The sequence below is a fragment of the Neofelis nebulosa genome, chromosome 7 (assembly GCF_028018385.1).
Source record: "Neofelis nebulosa isolate mNeoNeb1 chromosome 7, mNeoNeb1.pri, whole genome shotgun sequence".
NCBI lineage: Eukaryota > Metazoa > Chordata > Mammalia > Carnivora > Felidae > Neofelis > Neofelis nebulosa.
In genome coordinates, this window is record NC_080788.1 from 88,960,868 (window position 1) to 88,980,955 (window position 20,088).

At 35.9% G+C, this 20,088-nt stretch overlaps 1 protein-coding gene across 4 annotated transcripts in view; it reads right to left on the reverse strand.

Annotated features, from left to right (window-relative positions):
* SEC23A (SEC23 homolog A, COPII coat complex component) overlaps positions 1 to 20,088 on the reverse strand; it is a 70,983-nt gene that overhangs the window by 46,161 nt on the left and 4,734 nt on the right. For 3 of the 4 annotated variants that reach the window (XM_058738888.1, XM_058738887.1, XM_058738886.1), the window contains 8 exons: positions 14,784 to 15,025; positions 12,919 to 12,976; positions 12,628 to 12,714; positions 11,501 to 11,737; positions 7,555 to 7,634; positions 6,663 to 6,807; positions 4,289 to 4,447; positions 3,027 to 3,142 (listed from right to left, as the gene is read on the reverse strand). In XM_058738888.1, coding sequence (XP_058594871.1) covers positions 3,027 to 3,142; positions 4,289 to 4,447; positions 6,663 to 6,807; positions 7,555 to 7,634; positions 11,501 to 11,737; positions 12,628 to 12,714; positions 12,919 to 12,976; positions 14,784 to 15,004 — 1,103 coding nt within the window. In that variant the 5' untranslated portion in view covers positions 15,005 to 15,025. The remainder of the gene's footprint in view (positions 1 to 3,026; positions 3,143 to 4,288; positions 4,448 to 6,662; positions 6,808 to 7,554; positions 7,635 to 11,500; positions 11,738 to 12,627; positions 12,715 to 12,918; positions 12,977 to 14,783; positions 15,026 to 20,088) is intronic. The other variant, XM_058738889.1, reaches the window with a different exon arrangement.

Here is a 20,088-nt window from a genome sequence, read left to right on the forward strand (position 1 = left end):
TTCTTTTCACAGTCTTACTCATTTCAATAAAAGGCAATTCAATCCTTCCAGTAAATTCCTTTGATTTTCAGTTTTCCCCAAACCCTGATCCAATCTATCAGCAAATCTTCTACTTCTAAATATATCCAAAACCCAACCACTTCTCGGCCACCACTTGGTATTCCTGCATTCCTATTCACCACTGAAGGTAAATGGAGTCAGATGATCCTTTTTATAGCATTACAGATCATATCACTCCTCTACTGATCTTACTCAAAGTGAAATCCAGGGGCGCCTGGGTGGCTCAGTCAGTTAAGCATCCGACTTTGGCTCAGGTCATGATCTCACAGTTCGTGGGTCAGAGCCCCGCATCAGGCTCTGTGCTGACAGCTTGGAGCCTGGAGCCTGGAGCCTGCTTTGGATTCTGTGTCTCCCTCTCTCTCTGCCCCTTCCCCGCTTGTGGTCTGTCTCTCTCAAAAATAAATAAACATAAAAAAAAATTAAAAAAACAAAAGTGAAATCCAAAGCCCTTACCATAGTCAAAAGACCATCACAATCTGTCCCTCTCACTCACCCCACTCCACTACTGTGGCCTCTTTGTTATATTTCAAACGCCCTATGCATGTTCTCAACTTTGCCCTTGCTATTCTGTTTGAACACTGTTCCTTCATCTATGCATATGGCTGACTACCTCATTTCCTTAGGTCTTTGCTAAAACCTCATCTTCAATGAGGCCTTCCCTTCTCACCCCTTTAGAACTGCAAACCTCATTTCCTGCATTATTATTCTCCTTAACATTTGTTACCTACTGACATCCTATCTACTTTACTTGTCTCATCTCCTCTCACTAGAACTGTGCATCCAAACATGCGGCTATTTAAATTTACATGTAAATGGAGCACCTGTGTGGTTTAGTCAGTTAAGCATCCCACTTTGGCTCAGGTCATGATCTCGTGGTTCATGAATTCAAACCTTGCATCAGGCTCTGTGCTGACAGCGGAGCCTGGAGCCTGCTTTGGATTCTGTGTCCATCCTCTCTCTCCATCCCTCCCCTGCTCACACTCTGTCTCTCAAAAATAAATAAACGTTAAAAAAAATTTTTTTAATTAGAAAATACAAAAACTTACATGTAAATCAATTAAAATGAAATTTTAAATTCAGTCCCTCAGTCACACTCACCAGATTTCAGTGGGACAACACAGAGAACATGTACAATAGAAAATTACACTGAACACTCCTACACTGGAAGATAAGCTCCACGAGGGTAAATTTTTAGGTTTCGTTCATTGTGTATATCCAATACCCTGAACAGTTTGATACATAGTAAGTGCTCATTAATATTTATTAGATGAATAAAATTAAATAAATAAACCTGAGAAATGAATTGACATACATAATTAAGTTTTTTTAATGTCTTTGTATTTTTTTTTTAACGTTTATTTATTTTTGAGACAGAGAGAGACAGAGCATGAGTGGGGGAGGGGCAGAGAGAGAGGGAGACACAGAATCAGAAGCAGGCTCCAGGCTCTGAGCCATGAGCCCAGAGCCCGACGCAAGGCTCGAACCCACGGACCGTGAGATCGTGACCTGAGCTGAAGTCGGACGCTTAACCGACTGAGCCACCCAGGCGCCCCTGTATTTTTTAGAGAGAAAGAGTGTAAGCAGGGCAGAGAGAGAGGGAGACAGAGGACCCAAAGCAGCCTCTGCATTGTCAGCACAGAGCCCAATGTGGAACTCGAACTCATGAACCATGAGATCACGACCTGAGCCGAAGTCGGATGCTTAACCGACTGAGCCACCCAGGAGCCCCCCTAATTGAGTTTTTTAAAGCCTATTTAAATTATCCCCGAAGTAATTCTTGCCAATGCAAGAGGAAGGAACACTTCCCAACTCATTTTATGAATCCGGTATTATCCTGATGCCAATACCAAAGATATCACAAGAAGAAAAATAAAACAACTATAGATCAAGATCCCTTAAGAAGACAGACGCAAAATCCTCAAAAAATATTAACAAATCAAATCCAGCAATATATAAAAAGTATTATTCACAAATGAGATTCATCCCAAGAATACAAGGTTGATTTAACACATAAAAATCACTGTAATACAACATATTAATAGAAAAAAGGACAAAAACCATGTGATCATCTCAATAGATGTAGAAAAAGCATTTAACCACACCTAACACCCTTTTATGACAAAATCCTCAACTAAGGATAGAAAATCCTTCAACCTGATCAAGGCATCTACAAAAACCCACAGCAAGGGAGACTGAGTGGCTCAGTCGGTTAAGTGTCCGACTTCAGCTTAGGTCAATGATCTCACAATTCGTGAGTTTGGGCCCCGTGTCAAGCTGCTGACAGCTCAGAGCCTGGAGCCTGCTTCGGATTCTGTGTCTCCCTTTCTCTCTGCCTCTCCCTGACACACACTGTCTTTCTCGCTCGCTCTCGCTCTCAAAAATAAACATTAAAAAAAAAAATTAAAAAAAAAAAAAACACCTCACGGCGAACATCATACTTAATGGTGAAAGATGAAATGGTTTTTCCCTAAGATCCAGAGAAGGTAAATCTATAGACAGAAAGTAAATTAGGGGTCTAGGCTGAGAGAGAAGGAGAAGGAAACCGCAAAGGGCATTGACTGCTAATGGGTACAGTTACTTCTTGGGGTAATGTAAATGTTCTAAAACTAAATTTGGTGATGGTTCCTCAACCTGTGAACAGATCAAAAAAAACCCACATTCAATTGTATGCTTTAAATGGGTAAATTTTATGGTGTGTGAATTATAGCTTAAAAAGCTCTACAATAATAAAACAATGACTGCAGGACATCAAGATGAACTTTTCAAACAGAACTTGTGCATTTATAACTGAATTTTAGAAAAAAATGTAAAGTGAGCTTTACTGAAAGCAATATCAAAAACTGTTAGGAGTTGTCCTGGAGTGGTAGAATGATGGCTGTTTTTCCTAAACTGTCATTATTGGTCTATATTTTGTAAACTAATTATTAGCCTATAATCCTAAAAACTACAAAAATTTAAATACATACCCAGTAAGGTTGGGACAGCATTTCATCTCCAGGAGACCTGTCTGATCTAACGCACAGGCATATATATCAATAACATGACCAGTCGTAGCAGCTCGATTAGCCAATGCTTCAAAATGCTACAAAAGATTTTTTAAATCAAATCAAATCAATGTATAAACTCAACCATCCTATAAATCATTTTTCCCATAAAGATATCAAAATGGCCTTAAAAAATACTAAAACTATAACCCACAATAATTTAAATGTGATATGTTCTAATTTTCTATAATAGAAAACTCCTCATAAAGTGATACAATAACTTCTAGAAGTCTGACACTTTCACATTTTTAAGGCATTCTAATAAACTCCTAAATTAAGCTAAACTTGGAGAAAAGGTATAAGAAATATCTTGCTCTTTATACATAAACATAGTAGAAGAGGAACACAGAACTCTTTTTCTTGGCTGAGTCCACACCCAGATAACAAAAACACCAAAATACAGAAAAACACTAACAAAAGCTGTAAGATAAACAAATACAAAACATTTTTTGAAGCTCTAAGAAAACTTCCAACCTCAAAAGGGAAATCTGGTGGCAGGAAAAAAATCCAGTAATAGTGACAAAAATTATGTTATTATTTACACTTTTAAAAATATTATGACTACCAAAAAGAAGTGTTAATATAGTACAACTAAACTAAAATTGTAAACTCCAGAGAATTTTTTTTTTAAAAAGGAACACTAACAGCAGAACCAATTCAAGGGAGTCAATAGTCAAAAGTGAAAATGTACTAGCACAAATTCAAATAAAATTAAAGTTACATGAACATAAAACAACTCATATGTCAATGATGGACTATTCACCCTATGAACAAAATACATATCTAGAGGAAGCCTCTTACAAATGAAAAACTGGAAAATTCAAGAAATTTTTCCTGAAGCAGGAAAGATATTCTTTAACATGAATATCAAAAAAGGCACACAGGGTTTCTCTCAGGAGTAATCTTTAAAGAGACACTTACTGGGAAAAAAAAAAATACAACCACAAAAAAAAAAAAAAAACAAGAGCTACCTACTGGTGCTACTATTAAGTCTTTAAATATTTACACCTAGAAAAATTGTAACTTAAACTATCAAAAACAAAAAGAGACTATTCCTCCAATTCTGAACAGTAGTTACTGCATCAGACTTCACAATATCAGATTTCTTATTATAAAGTATGCTTATTCTTCCTCTTCCATCAAATGAAATTTTTCTATTAAAACAAAAAACTTAACCAAATTACCTTTGTTCCCTTTTTAACATATTTGGCATTGTCTTTTTCAATATCATGCCATGATCTTATAGGTGTCTTCAATTCATCTCCAACCACCATTCCAGGCCCCTGAGTGGCTGGACCGCCAATGAACATCATGATACGAGCACCAGTGTTGGGAAAAGTACACTATCAGAAAAAAGTAAGTTGTCAAAAGAGTTTAAAGGAAGATACAAGGATATATATTTCTAAAAGTGAATTCTGATATATTCTTTCTAGAAAACAAGAAAGCATAAATTATCCAAGAATAATCAAATGTTTAAAATGAAATTTAAACACATGGTATTTGTTTGAATACCTTTCTTTTGAAATCTTATCTTAAATGATAGTGCCTTCCTAGCTTTAAAATAATTCATATGGGGTGCCTGGGTGGCTCAATTGGTTAAGCATCTGACTTCGACTCAGGTCATGATGTACAGTTCATGGGTTTGAACCCTACGTCAGGCTCTGTACTGACAGCTCAGAGCCTGGAGCCTGCTTCGGATTCTGTGTCTCCCTTCCTCTGCCCCTCCCATGCTCATGCTCTCTCAAAAATGAATAAATGCGGGGCGCCTGGGTGGCTCAGTCGGTTAAGCGTCCGACTTCAGTTCAGGTCACGATCTCGCAGTCCGTGAGTTCGAGCCCCGCGTCAGGCTCTGGGCTGATGGCTCAGAGCCTGGAGCCTGCTTCTGATTCTGTGTCTTCCTCTCTCTCTGCCCCTCCCCCATTCATGCTCTGTCTCTGTCTCAAAAATAAATAAACGTTAAAAAAAAAAAAATTAAAAAAAAAAAAGAGAAAAAAAAAAATGAATAAATGTTAAAAAAATTTGTTTTAAATAATCTATAAGCCTGATCCCTATAAATAAGGATGCTGCTCCTGCTTAACCAGTCCTAGACTGGGAGGAGTAGAGAAGGAGTAAGAAAAGGGACATCTTCCTGTTTTGCTGCTGTAGTTTTATTTTTCTTTTTTATGTTTAAAACATATGCATGGCTTATCTTTCTAGTTTAAGATGATGCACTGAGTATTCCAATCTACCTTTCCTTTTTCCAAAGTGAAATGAGAAAAATGGTAGAATTTTTAAAATAAGTAACTACATAAATGAAAAATAAGAGTGCTATCAGTAGACTAGAAATTTTGAGGACTCAAAAACAGACAGGATTGCAAAAGCTGTATCATTTACATTCTTTTCTGAAGTTATAATGTAACTTGAAAAACGTGCTCTGTATTTTTGTCCAACAACTGCTTATGGATATTGCAAAGTATTTCTAATATAATTATATAAATATCATTAACTGTGGAACAAAGTAATTATACACAGAAAGAAGGAGATGTAAACTCCATAATGATATTAATAAATAAATACAGAAACTGAAAGTTTTATGCAGAATGGGATATTTGCTTGGTTTCAAAGACTCTCATTTTCTAATGTTTATTGATTACAAAAGGAGGGGAAATAAGAGTAATTTTACAGTGGAAAAACGTGGCAGACACAATCTTAGTAAGTGATCATGGTGATTATATCACCTTGAATGGGGCAAATGAAAATCATGTGCCACCTGGCAGGGTGTAATGAGAACACAGCATTATTTCTATGATAGTCCTGCTGCTATAAGACCTGAATCTAATTGTGAGGACATATCAAAACAAAAGTAATTTGAGAGTCTATAAAATAACTGGCCTGAATCTTCCAAAGCATCAAAGTCATGAAAGTCAAAGAAAAGTTGAGGGACTGTTCCACACTGTAGGAGAGAGACTAAATAGACATACCACTAAATACATGTCTCTGAATATATTTTTAGTAAAATAAATTTTTAATAAGATTCTTTTTAGTAAAAGAAATTATTGAAATAATCTATAAAACTTGAAGAGATCTGAAAGCTAGGTGATAGTAATGTATCAGTGTTAATATTATGATTTTAATAATTATATTGTAGTTATATACAAAAATATCCTGATTCATAGGAAACAACTAAAGTATTCAAGTGGTTAGGAACATCATGTCAGCAACTTAAATAGTTCAGAGGGAAAAATGTTCTTTACAACTTTTCTGTAAATTTGATAGCATCTCATTTTTTAAAAAATTTTTTTAAAAGTCTCTTTTCTAATTATAAAGCTAAGGTATGTGTAGTGTAAAATTTTCAAATTCTACTTAAAAGCAAAATTCCCCTTATTCTACCACTGTTAACATTTGGATGAACAAACACCCTTCCAGATGCATCTCTATACACAAAAAAATATACCACAGATCAAATGTTAAGTATCTGCTGTCTTAATGACCTAATTTTTTCACTCAACATTGCCTTGTAGATATCACTGATACACAAACATACACGTTTACATTCCAAAACAAAGCTATTGTCACTACCTCAAGTAGTCCTACAGCTATGGAAAGTGCCACCCCAGAGGAACGCAAAGGTCTCTTCCCCTGTGGTACAGGCCAAGGGTCTCGCTGCAGTTCTCCCAGAAGATCTGTGAGATTCATGTCTATTTTCTGTACTGGCTGCAAGAATCTGCAAAACAAAATTAAATCAAAAGTCATTTATAAATGTTTATGGGTAAGACTGTAAGAAACAAACTGTTTCCTTTTTTAGAAATAGAAAAAAGTAATTTGAATACATGGTAGACCCATGGTTCTCTAACTTTTGTGTGCATAAGAAGTGGTGGAAGGACTCATTTTAACAGATTCCAGGGTCTTGTTTCTGCAGGTCTGAGAATGTGCATCTCAAACAAGTTCCCAGGTGATGCTATCTACTGGTCCACAACCAAAGTTTTAGTACAACCACTGTAAGTGAAACACTCACACCAAGTATTATATCAGGACTACGTCTTTCATTTACCAGTCAGTCAGCCTTAGGGCTACTGAAATAATTATGAGAAGATATGTCAACTCAATTTTAGTAATACTACTTCTGATTAGTAAGTTTGGGGAGGGGGAAACTACCTCTAAGGCTAAATGAAAAGTTTTTTAGGCCCTACTTTTGTTTGGCTGCCTTCAACTAGTTTATGAACTTAAAAACAGGAGATTAGGAATATATCAAAACTAAAAAAGTCCTTAACACTGTAATAATAAGAAACCAACCATTCCAGTGGCATGATTCTGCCTCAACTTTTTAGAAGACATACTAATGCTGTGTATTTATATTCCTAAAAATATAACAATATAGTATTACTGAATGTCTATGTTCCAGTTAAGGGTACAGGATGCTTAAAAGAGCTGCACAAATTGTAAAATTCTCTTTGCCATATTTAATAATTACCTATTGGAAGGAGGTGGCTGTTGTACCTGAGGACCACGTGTAGCTTGAGTAACGGGTACTTTAGAGAGTCCCAGCATTTCCTGTAAAGAGATTATTTTTGTGATATCCATTTAAGTACTCCTACAAAGATGTATCAACTACTTACCATATGCAAAATGCTGTGCTAGGTATTAGGAACACAAAAATAAAGAACATAAAGTCTCTTTCCTTAGAATGCAAAAGGTCTAGTTAGGGAGACCCTCAGGTAAACAAGAACAATGCAAGGAAATAACAAGCATAAGAGAACAAAGTATAAGGTGCTATATGAGCAAACAGGGATACTAGCTCAGAAATAGTTTATTTCTAATTAAGAGTCAAAAAGTTACTATGTAACATCAATGTCTGTACTTCTTTTAAGTTTTATCTTATTTATTTAGAGCGAGAGAGCACACACGAGTGCCAACATGGGAGGGGCAGAGAGAGAGGGAGAAAGAATCCCAAGCAGCCTCCATGCTGTCAGCAAAGAGCCCGACACGGGGCTCATCTCATGGGGCTCAGTCTCATGAATGTAAGATCATGACCTGAACTAAAATCAAGAGCCGGAGGCTTAACGGACTAAGCCACCGAGGCGCCCCACATGAATGTCTACATTTCTTAACTTGTATTCATCCATCCCTTTGAGCAACTATATTTCAAGTACCTGCTATGTGCCAGGCATCTAATGGTAAAAAAAATATATATAGCCCCTGACCTTATGAAATTAAGATCTGGTGAAACAGACAGCAGTTAATAAAATCATTAGCTAAAAAAGTATAAAATTACAATTGTATTAAATGTTATAAAGGAGAGGTACATGGAATCGTATAAAAGGGGTTATAAGACATACATATGTATGTCTATACTTAATTTTCTGACTTAATTCCTAACCAGTTTTGTTTTGATTTTTAAGTGTACAAAATTCCTCTCTAGACACATGAAAATAATGTTATTTTACTGAAGTTTTCTTGAATCTTGGTCATGAAGTAACAGAGTAAAAGTATACAACAGAAAACCAGAAAGTCTAAAGATTTGCAAAGAAAAAATTATTGAACTAATCCTATATTTCTTACACTCCTAGCAGGAAGAGCATCTTTTTCCTAAGAACTTACTACGTGCTAGACTCTGTGCTAAACTCTTCACATATACTATTTCTTCACAGAATAATAATGAAGAATACTTTTTAATCCCTGCTTTATAAATGAAAACTGACACTCAGAAAGGTTTTTAACCTGCTAAAGGTTACACAACTAGTAAGTTGCACAGCAAGATATTAAGCCAGGGTTTGCCACAAAGCCCTGTAAGAGTTAACACTATACTGACTGTTCTTACATTATTTCCCTTAGCATGAATAGTAACCTGGTAAAGTAAGAATTATTTAGCCTTTTCCACAGAGGATAAGAAAACAAGCAGAGATCAACCCAATATTACACAACTAGAAGAGTTTCAGATTTGAATTCAGGACTATTTGGGGAGCAAAGACCAGGCTCTTTTCAACCACATGGATACAGAAGGAAAACAAAAACACTTCATCACAGCACAGCCCAACAATAGTTAATGCTCAATTATGGGGACCATGGGAACTTTCTGAAGATGATGGAACTGCACTAGGGTTGAAACTAATGGCTGTAGAGTTGTGTTTTTCAGCTTGAATCTCACCTGTGATTTAGTTTTGTTTAATGTCCTTTCATGACTTGATTTCTCTCATATGCCAATGTATTTGTAGGTTCCCTAGATTTTATTTTTAGGGAGTGGGGTGATAATATCTTCCCATTTTTTGATTAAGCTGGTTCAGCTATGGTGCTATTCAGTAGGTATCTTCAGTGTCAGGTTCCATAGCTAAATGCCATTGTTATTATAATAATTACTTGTAATCACATTGTAAGCTTGAATTTGGGCTTATACCTGCATCTTTAGTATTTTGTACATTCAGTTATTTAGACTTTGGGAGACCTCCTAATCAACTTTGTAGGTTAAATAGACTTCATCAACTACAGTCTATTTTGAGTTTATAGTTTAATTCAGAATTGTATTAAATTGAAATTTTGCATTTGACTTCATTTTACATTAGTTTGAAGTAAATTATTTCATTTTTGGATTCTGGAATTTTGAACATTTACTGTAATTGTTAACATAACTGCCGTGAAATATTTGAATAAAGATGGCAAAAAAATAAAATAAAATAAAAACATTTCAATGGAGGAAAAAATTTAGTCTGTAGGCATTTATTGTCTGCAACAAAAAAGCAGGTATCTTATGTGTTTCATATGCAATAACATAACTCAAGTAAAATGTACTCTACAATCAGAAGTAACACTACAGAACTTTAAATAAGTTTGCAGCTTCAAAATAACAATAGCAAACAGTTACAGGCACAATCCATTCAATTTTCATGACCACTGTATAAGGTAGACACTATTATTAACTCTTCCACAGATGAAAAAAACTAAGGCACAGAAAGATTAAACTTGCCCACTTTCTGTCCTGTCTCATGGAAACTGATGAGCCTCCTCTCCAAGGTACTCTGCTTCCTCTCTTCCTGAAGGCATCCCTATCATGTCCTCTGAAAGCTCAGCTCACTCTTGCTTTCAATTCACCCTCTTTAGTCTCTCTTCCCCTTCTATGTATAAACACATTCAAGTTCCCTTCCTAACCTAAACCTGTTAACTCGGTTCTCTCAAATTCCCACAATATTGTCTTCCTTACCTTCAACAAACCTCTGGAAAGAGCGCAAACTCTAATTTTCTTCACCTCCTCAAACCTTATTCGTGATCTTATTCACTGTTCATCATCCTCCCCATCCAAACTTGCAAATTCCTCCACTACTTTCTATCTCAGTTAACTGCAGCACTACTACCCCAGTCTGCTAAGCTTCAAATTAGAATCATTTAATATTGTTCTCAAAATCTTCTTTCCCTTTTCATTTGGGATACCTGGATGCTCCAAAGTCTGACTTCCTGCTATCTACTTTATGCAAGACTTACCTACCATATTCCAGGGTAACTGTTCTTATCAAGATTGTATCAGAATCATTTATAAAGTTTTTCAAATGCCTTACATGAACAATCCTACCCTCTCAACAGCCTCCCAAAACAAGCACACGTTCACTTACTTTCTCATGGTCTAGCAAAATCTCTGGGCAAAAAATATATATATATATTATTGAAAAATATCCCTAGATGATCCTAGTAAGTCACACATAACCTCTCTGCCTTGGAAGATAAAGCTTCAATTTGCTCCAAAAATAAAAATGTTGTCCTAGTGTATGAAAAAATATGTACTCTTGGTTCATACATACATACAACTCTCAAGACTTAAAATACCTCCCCCTGCCAAACATAGTAAGAGTGTTCAGGTCCTAAATGAGATGTCAAAAAACAAAAGCTAATATTCTGTGGCTGCTTTCCCTCAGTCTTCAGCATGACTCTCCCATTAGCCCTTCAAATCTCTAGCAAAACACCTTCAGTCTCACCATTAAAAGTGAGGGGTCTTTGGGGCACTTGGGTGGCTCTGTTGGTTAAGCGTCTGACTTCACCTAAGGTCACGATCTCACTGCTCATGAGTTCGAGCCCCACGATGGGCTTTGTGCCGCCAGCTCAGAGCCTGGAGCCTGCTTTGGATTCTGTGTCTCCCTCTCTCTCTGCCCCTCCCCTGCTCACATGTGTGCACAAACTGTCTCTCTCAAAAATAAATAAACTTAAAAAAAAACTAAAAAAAGAAAAAGTGAGGGGTCTTCCATCTGTATAACAACATTCAAGGGCAAATGAAAGAAAACTGATGTCAACATGAAATAAAGCCTTTGTCATAATACAATTATATTAGTCATTCACAGTAAAAATATTTTCTAGCAACTTAAATCCAAAAGGCATTTATAGACATTTATGGAGTGATGCCCACAGATAAGGCTGAAACTACCATTCTTGTTGTTTACCTGCAGTTGTTTGGCAGACAAATCTTTTGTTCCTCTGAACACGTAGCTTTTTGAAATGCCCTCACATCCAAGTTCATGAACCTGTACCATTCTCCCAAAAGTAATAAGTCCAACCAAAGCTGTAGGTGGTAAAAGACTCAATGACATCTGCATAGATTCTTTCAGGGCTTGTAAATCTTCATCTTCCATGCAAGTATCAACCACATAGAGGAATATCAAAGGCATCTGAGGACCACGCTTTTAAAAAATGTTGTAATAATTAGGAAATAATGTATTAACAGTCAGCACAATATACAAGGATAATTAGAGGACTACGTAATTTAAAATACATTCATACAATGAAATCTTAATAAAATCATTTCAGAAATGAGAGAAGCTATCTATGCATGGAGAGATATATGAGACATATCAAAGGAAAAATTAAGTTTAAAAACATTATTTATAATTACATAAAGGAGACTTTCATCTTTGATCTGTTTAACTGCATAAGGCTTCATTTCTTATAACAAGTATTTATTTCTCCTAAAATAAGGAAACAGTAGTTATAAAGCTTAAAAAGAAAACAATAAAGATCTCAACCTGAATTAGACCATAAGAGAACTGGGAACTAGCTAGGCTGCTACTTCCTGGTGCACGTGAACCACATTCTGCTTTCTCTACTAGAATCACAGAGGATATCATTACTTTACAACTTAAATATGTAAACAACTACGTAAAGCTGTTCAGAAAGGGAAGAAAAATGATTTTTCTTAACAAGGACCAATGCAAAAGTAACTTTAACAGTTAGACTTGGGGATATATCATCAGGTTCTAGCATCATAGTAACTTAACTATTTGTGAACTGACCTTCCAACCACACAGCAACATTGAGAGTGTACTGTTTATTGATCTACTCAGTATAGCAAATCACATCACACCACCCAATATCCTAGCCACCCGTTAAATAACTACAACAGGGAAATTACCTTGTTCAAATTGAATAGGACAGTTCTTATCTCTGAAATGCTCCATCAATTCAATGTGGGAATCGAGAACAATGCCCTTTAAGTCATCTCAATTTAACAATTCTATTGGTATAAAGTAAATCGCTGAATATTTAAGACTTTCTTAAGGATTTATGTTCTTACCAGAACTACATATTCAATGCTAGAAAACTGAGGTAAGAGCTCCGCAGGTTGATTCAATTCAGATATACCAGCGTAAGTAGGTGGAAACTACAGAGAGAAAACAATGAACATTTTGAATGAATTATTTGCCAGAATGAAATTTTAAACTGCAAATAATTTTCTGATCACTTAACTACTAAAAACTATTTTTCATCATATGAAAAATTATTTCATCTTTTTTTAAAATATGCATTTTTCTACATATTAAGACCAGTACTACAGCATTAACATCTGCATTGGGGATTTTCTTACCTGATTCCTTTGATAACAAAAGTTGCAAGCCCAGAGTTTTGCTCGGTAATCCACTTGACTGTTTTAAGAAAAGATACAATAGAGCTCATGTTTCAGTTCCATTGTACAATGATCCTAATTTTAATAAAATTAACTTCTTTCTAAAAGAACTCATATTTTTAACTGTATATACAAATGTTCAGTTAAATGAACATATTATTACTTTTAATATATAGCAAATATCAGTAAAAATAATTCTTTTTTTTTTCAAATGATTCAGTGATTTCTACACTCAGATCTAGAAAACATTCATTTAATTCAAAAATGTATTTATTCAATGCTTAATATGTACCAGCCATTATCCTAGGTGCTGGTGATACAGCAGTAAACAAGAGATCAAAGGTCCCTGCTATCATGGAGCTTATTATGGAACAGAAAGACATACAAAAAGAAAGTAGATGTATAAATACAAATGATACTTTCAGCAGTGACAATAAGAGACTAAAGATAACAAAGCAGGATGTGAAAGTGTGTTTGGGAGGACTACGTTATTTATTTTTTAAAGTTTATTTATTTATTTTGAAAGAGAGAAAAGGGAGGGGCAGAGAGAGAGGGAGAGAGAGAATCCCAAGCAGGCTCTGTACTGTCAGCGCAGAGCCCAATGGGGTGGGGTGGGGATCAAACCTAGGAACCATGAGATCATGACCTGAGATGAAATCAAGAGTCAGACACTTGACAGACTGAGACACCATGGTCCCCTGGGATGGCTACTTTAAAAGAAGACCTTCTGAAATAAACAATTGAAATTTGATCTAAATGAAAAGAACAGGTCACAGGAAAATCTAGGGGCAAAGTAATCCAGCAGAATATACAACTATTATACAAATTCCAAGATAGGAATAAATTTGGTATGTTCAAGGATCAGAAAGAGGGTAAGGTATAAGGTAGATAACAATAAGGGAAATGGATGATATAACACATAGGGTTTTGTAAGTCTTAACTAGCAGTTTGGATTTCTCATTCCAAGTATAATAAAACAAAACTGAAGGATTTTAATAATCTGATATCCATTTGTAACATTCTAGCATCTGGATAGAGAATAAACTACTGAAAGACAAGAATGGAAACAAGGGGGCCAGTTAGGTGGGTAATGAAATTGTCCAGTAAAAAGATGGTGTATCTTAAAGTAGAGCGTACTAGCAGCAACTGAATACAGGAGACAGAATCAGTAATGTTCTGGAGGCAGAATCAATCTGAGTTGCTAACGGATTGGGTAGGGAGACAGAATGGAGAGAGGAATAAAGGAAGATTCTTGATATTCTGGTTTATGCTATAGGAAATTGTAACATTTTTAATTCAAACACCATACCAATCAATTATGACTTTTCTAATGACACGAGATGGGTCTAATGACACACAGCATCTAGATATACTAGTGATTGGATCTAACAGTTCATATAGTGACAATTTTACATTTGGTCTGTAATCAACTCACTACAACTAGAATATCCTTCAATTTTACAGCTCTTTGGATTTGACTATCCTAATTTGAAAAAATAACTATAAATAAAACAGACATTTTTATATAAATGAACAAGAAACTACATTTTTAAATCATATAGCCACAGGGGCGCCTGGGTGGCTCAGTCAGTTGAGCACCGACTTCGGCTCAGGTCATGATCTCGCAGTCCGTGAGTTCGAGCTCTGCATCGGGCTCTGTGCTGACAGCTCAGAGCCTGGAGCCTGCTTCAGAATCTGTGCCTCCCTCTCTCTGCCCCTCCCCCACTCATGCTCTGTCTCTCTCTCTCTCTGTCAAAAATAAACTTTAAAAAATAATAAAAATAAATCATATTGCCACATTAATTGTTTCAATATATTTTAATTACCATAAAGGATTCAAAACTGCACGGCAAGTGGTCCTGCTACACAGAACAGGTTCATACTGAATAGGTGGTAAATCAGGTCTCTCCTTCAGTGGTGTAAATAAGGCTGCTACGGGAACAACCATTCTTGTAGCTTCTAGTCGACTTGATGGCCAAACATTCCAGCTAAATCGGACTCCATCTCGTTCTTCATTTTGTTGGATGAATTCCAAATAGGTTGTCATTGTAGAGCCTGATTCTTATTTCTGTGACAAAATTTAAGATGTTTAAAAATCCTCGTAAGGAAATCTAAAATAAATGTTTTTCCCATGTTCAGCAATATTAATCCACGAGAAATCAAAATGAAATAAAGGTATTCATCTCAGAAAAAAATTAGCAAGCAACAATAACCTCACTTATAACAAAAAAAAATAAATCACCCTCCAGAATCCAATGCTCATTAAGCCCAGCAAGAGGTATTTTATCCTTATTTATTCATTCTTGAAAAAGCTAGAGCAAAAAATAATAATAATAATGAAATATGTGTCCTATTTATTTAAGTGTGTATAAGAAAGAAAAGTAAAAATGGGGGAAAATTTAGATCCCATGTTTTCCATATCAGCCTTGTAAATTATATTATTCTAATGAACAGATTACTGAAACCATTAAATTCTAAAGTTCATATGGTTTTATATGTAGAAAATGACAAGTTTCTACTAAACTTGCTAGACGTGAATGCTTAACAGTGCATAACAAAAAGATTTTTCTAAAACTAGGTACTTCTGTTTTAGATAGGTAATTTTTTCATTGTGCAAATATAGGGTATTTGTGGCACAATAAATAAAATGCTTAATAAGTGGTGTTCCCTATGATTTATATGCCATTTAACTTCTTTTGCAGAAAATTAAGCCAGAATATTTTTTTAAATGTTTATTTTTGACAGAAAGAGCACATGAGTGGAGGAGGTGCAGAGAGACAGGGGGACAGAGATCTGAATCGGGCTCCATGCTAACAGCAGAGAGCCCCATGTGGGGCTCGAACTCATGAACCATGAGATCATGACCTGAACCGATCAGACACCCAACCAACTTGAGCCACCCAGGTGCCCCTCACCCAGAATATTTTTAATATTCCAATTTAGGAGGGCATTTTTTTTTATTATTTCGGAAAGTGGGAGAGCATTTTAAACTCTAATTTGAGGTATACAATTTCAATATAATCATTTACATTTATTAGCAGGGGGAAGAGGATGCCACTCTGGTTTGGGCCCGGTATCAAGAGACATCTCCATCTTGTTACTCTCTTACTGCCTGTCTAGAATGCCAGCTTTCCTACCTAGGCAACAGTTCTATCTCACAATCTCAAACTTCGGCAGTGATCAGTGATGGAAGGAAATTGTAAAATACAAAGTTCTGAGAGGACAGAGAGTTTCAAGTATTAGGTGGCTGGCCAAAAGATTTGTAGGAGAGATGAAGGACATCAAGAACTGAAGAATTACGAAGGTAGGATGCCAAAAGAGCCAACATGGAAGGTGAAGTTGCAAAGAACAATAGGATGAGGAACTGATTCTAAAATGTAACTGAGGGAAGAAAAGGTATTTGAAAAAAACATACTGAATACAATAATTTTAATTTTAGAAAATTTTTCAAAGATTTGATAATAAAAGTTCCAAAAAGTGAAGCTCAACAAATATGACTACCTTAGCAGCTAAGAATTTTCTTTTCTTTGAAAGAAATAAGAATTAAACATACCTCAGTTTAAAAAAAAAGAAAAATTAACCACTATTTCCTATCAGAATCTCAGACACAACTAGAGAATTTTACACTAATCAAAAGCAGACAGAGTTTTCAAAGGCTGATAAGGATAAAGAGGAATCCTAAGGTAACTAAATTTGTTTAGAAAAGATTATCTTTAAACTAAATATAGAAGGCAGTTTGGAGAGACAGACTGTGAGTTTTCAAGAAAATGTGGGTGTTGAAAAATAATGATAAAACAAAGATCTGGGATAGTCAGAGGTGTGTTACATGCCAATCTCAGTTTTATTTGTTTATTTTTTAATTTTTCTCACATTCATTGATTTATTTTGAAAGAGACAACATGAGAGTACAAGCAGGGAGGGGGTAAGGGGGCACAGAGAGACAGAGAGAGAGGGAGAGAGAGAGAGAGAGAGAGAGAGAGAGAGAGAGAGAGAGAAAATCCTAAGCAGGCTCCAAGTTATCAGTGTGGAGCCCCACATGGGGCTCAATCTCACAAACCGTGAGATCATGACCTGAGCTGAAATCAAGAGCCGGGTGCTTAACCAACTCCACCACCCAGGAGCGCCCCCCCCCCCCCCCCCGCCCCAACCTCAGTTTTAAAGGAGAAACAGGAGCATCTGAGTGGCTCAGTCATTTAAACATCCAACTTGGGCATAGGTCATGATCTCATGGTTCCGGGAGTTCGAGCCCCATGCCCAACTCTGTGCTGACAGCTCAGAGCCTGGAGCCTGCTTCATAGTCTGCAGATTAGCAATAGCTTCTGTGTTACAGATGTGAATATAAATTCCGGGACTATGCAATCCTTCCCATAATTTCTACAGAATGTTAAGCAAATGAAGTTTTCTGTTTATTACCTAATTGCAATGTATAATCTATGTCATCTAAAATGCACCACCAAAAAGCATTAAACTACCAGACCAATCAGGGTTTTTTATCTGAACCACAAAAACTCAAAAAAATGTTTTGACTACTTTCTCAATTCTACAAAACTGGTACATAACTAGTAGTTAGCTATGTGGCATACATTTTCTCAATAATGTTGAAGTGAGCCTGTAACCTGGAAAATAATTGACAGTATTTACTAACAACGAAAAAATTTGAGTTTTCAAGCAAATATCAAAATTTTTGAAAACCTTGGGTCCACTACCATGAGCTTCACAGCTTGCTAATATGTAAAGATTTTTCTAAGATCAGTAATGTTATTATTGTGATTTTTCTATTATATAATGAACCATGTCCACATTTAGAAAATATACCTTACTCAGTGAAGCAAAATCTCCCAAATGATCAATTCATGATGTTACAAAATCATGCAAAGGTAAAGATCCATGCATGAGTAAAGACCCATTCAAAGTGCAGAACAGACCAATGAATTTTAATGCAATAGAGTGCAAAAAGTTCATTTCTAAGATTTCAAATTTCACACTGCTATTAACCCTTGATTTATGAATTAAAACCATCAAGTTGTAGTGCAGTATCTCTTTTTTTTTTTTAAAGTGGCTCTGCTCTGGGTGTGGAGCTTGAACTCCAAACCCCAGCGTGGGGCTCGAACTCATCCTCTTGTAGGGCTGGGATCAAGACCTGAGCTGAGATCAAGAGTCGGACCCTTAACCCACTGAGTCACCTAGGTGCCCCTGCAGTGTAGTATTAAAGAAGAATATGCAAAATTACCTGAAAAAGCTATTAAAATACCCCTTTTTCCAACTACATATCTATGTGAAGCCAGATTTCTTTCATACAATTCAAGTATAATAACATATCACAATAGACTGACCGCAAAAATAGATATGAAAATCCACCTGTCTTCTATTAAGGCAGGGGTGTGTTTTTCTTTTTTGTTTTTTTTTTCTTTTTGTTTTGATCCTCAGTAATGTTTAAGAGTCTAAAGTGGTCCTAAGGACCACCATCTTAGGACAATAGGGCTTACTTAATTCCATCAAGGAACCCAGTAGAGAAAGGCTCTATGAGACTTAGCATAAAGACATTTACACACAATAACCAGATTGTAACTACACATCCTGACTTTTTATTATGACACACTAAATACTACCTGTGATATTTTGTGCACAATTAACTTCCTTTTCCTCACTTTTTCCTTTCAATCTCTCTGCTCTAAGATCATATATGCTCACTATATAACATCTGTTTTATGTTGTACATTCTCTTTCCAGTATTATTTTTTAAAAAGTCCCACCTGTTTCTTCTGAACTGGTCCAATTACATGGCCATGCACAACACCTCCTTGACTTCCCTCACCTTTCCACAGTAGGTATTGTGCCATTTCAAAATCACTAATTCTAGATTTTCTAGGTAGTGTTTTTTCTGGTGTTAATTTCTAGATAGCTTTCTAATAGAACACCTGCCAGGCTGGGCCCCATATCCAACAATGGCATATCTGAAATAAATTATTTTTACAAACTAGCTTTTTATAAAATACCATTATTTGATCAGCACTCTCTCCCTTAAAATTATGTTAAAGCCAAATAAAAATGATTCAGACACTATATTAGGATGGAGATTTAATACAGTAGTCATATTTTTTTAAGTGGTACAAATACAAAAGACCATTCTAAAGAAATGTGTCATTTCCCAGCACAACTTATTGTGAGTGGGAGTTACTTTGGTTAATTAATTTCTCCTGGTATAACTAAAAGCAAAGAAGCAAAACACTTAATGTTTCTTTAACCTAGCATATCAAATACATGCCCACAGTATTTTTAAAAGCTTCACTTATTCAATAAATAATGGGAAATTTTCAATATTAGAGCACTTTTACAGACTCTAAATGAAAAATATCCTCAATTGCAAGTAAAATTTGAGTTTCTTCCAATCAGATGTATTTAACAATTAAGTGTGCGTCTCTACTTTTCAATTGTAAAAACCTCAATAAAGTGTTTTCAATTGCTTTCCATAGCTGTTGATCTTGGACAAAACCTTAACCTCTATGATCCTCAATTTCTCATGAAAAAGATAAGGGGCTTAGGCTAGAAACTACAAGGCCTCTTCTAACTCTAAAATTGTATGAGTCAAATAAAAATGGTCAGACTTCCAAAACGATGTTAATTAGGCTACTGAAAAGGAGAGAGAAGGAAGACTTAACATTTATATTTAAATCTAAAACTTTTTTTAACCAAGTTAATTTGGCTAGGTATATATGGCTTTGCAGGGTGGAGGTCGAAGAAATTCACGTGAATTCAACATACCCCAGAGGTTACATGTAGATTGACCATGCTTTTCCCTTCCCACCAAAACGGGAAGAAAACACTAGCACAACAGAAAAGACTGATCGGACCTGAAAACTGAACTCCATTTGTAATTGAGGCCTAAGGCGTTAGCTTTACCTGGCAATTAATTCTCCTTATCCCCTTTGACTCCCAAGGCCGAACTACCGGTGACGAAGTCACCTGGGTTCAAAGTCTAGGGCACTTCAGATCCAGCAAGGTAAGAACCAAGAAGCCCAAGGGTCCAGAACCGGTGATAGGCTGGAGTAAGGAAGGCAGATCGCCCGGGAGGCGGGAGTGGGCGCTGGGCGAGATGCTGAACTACCTTTTTTCACCCGACTTCTATCTTTC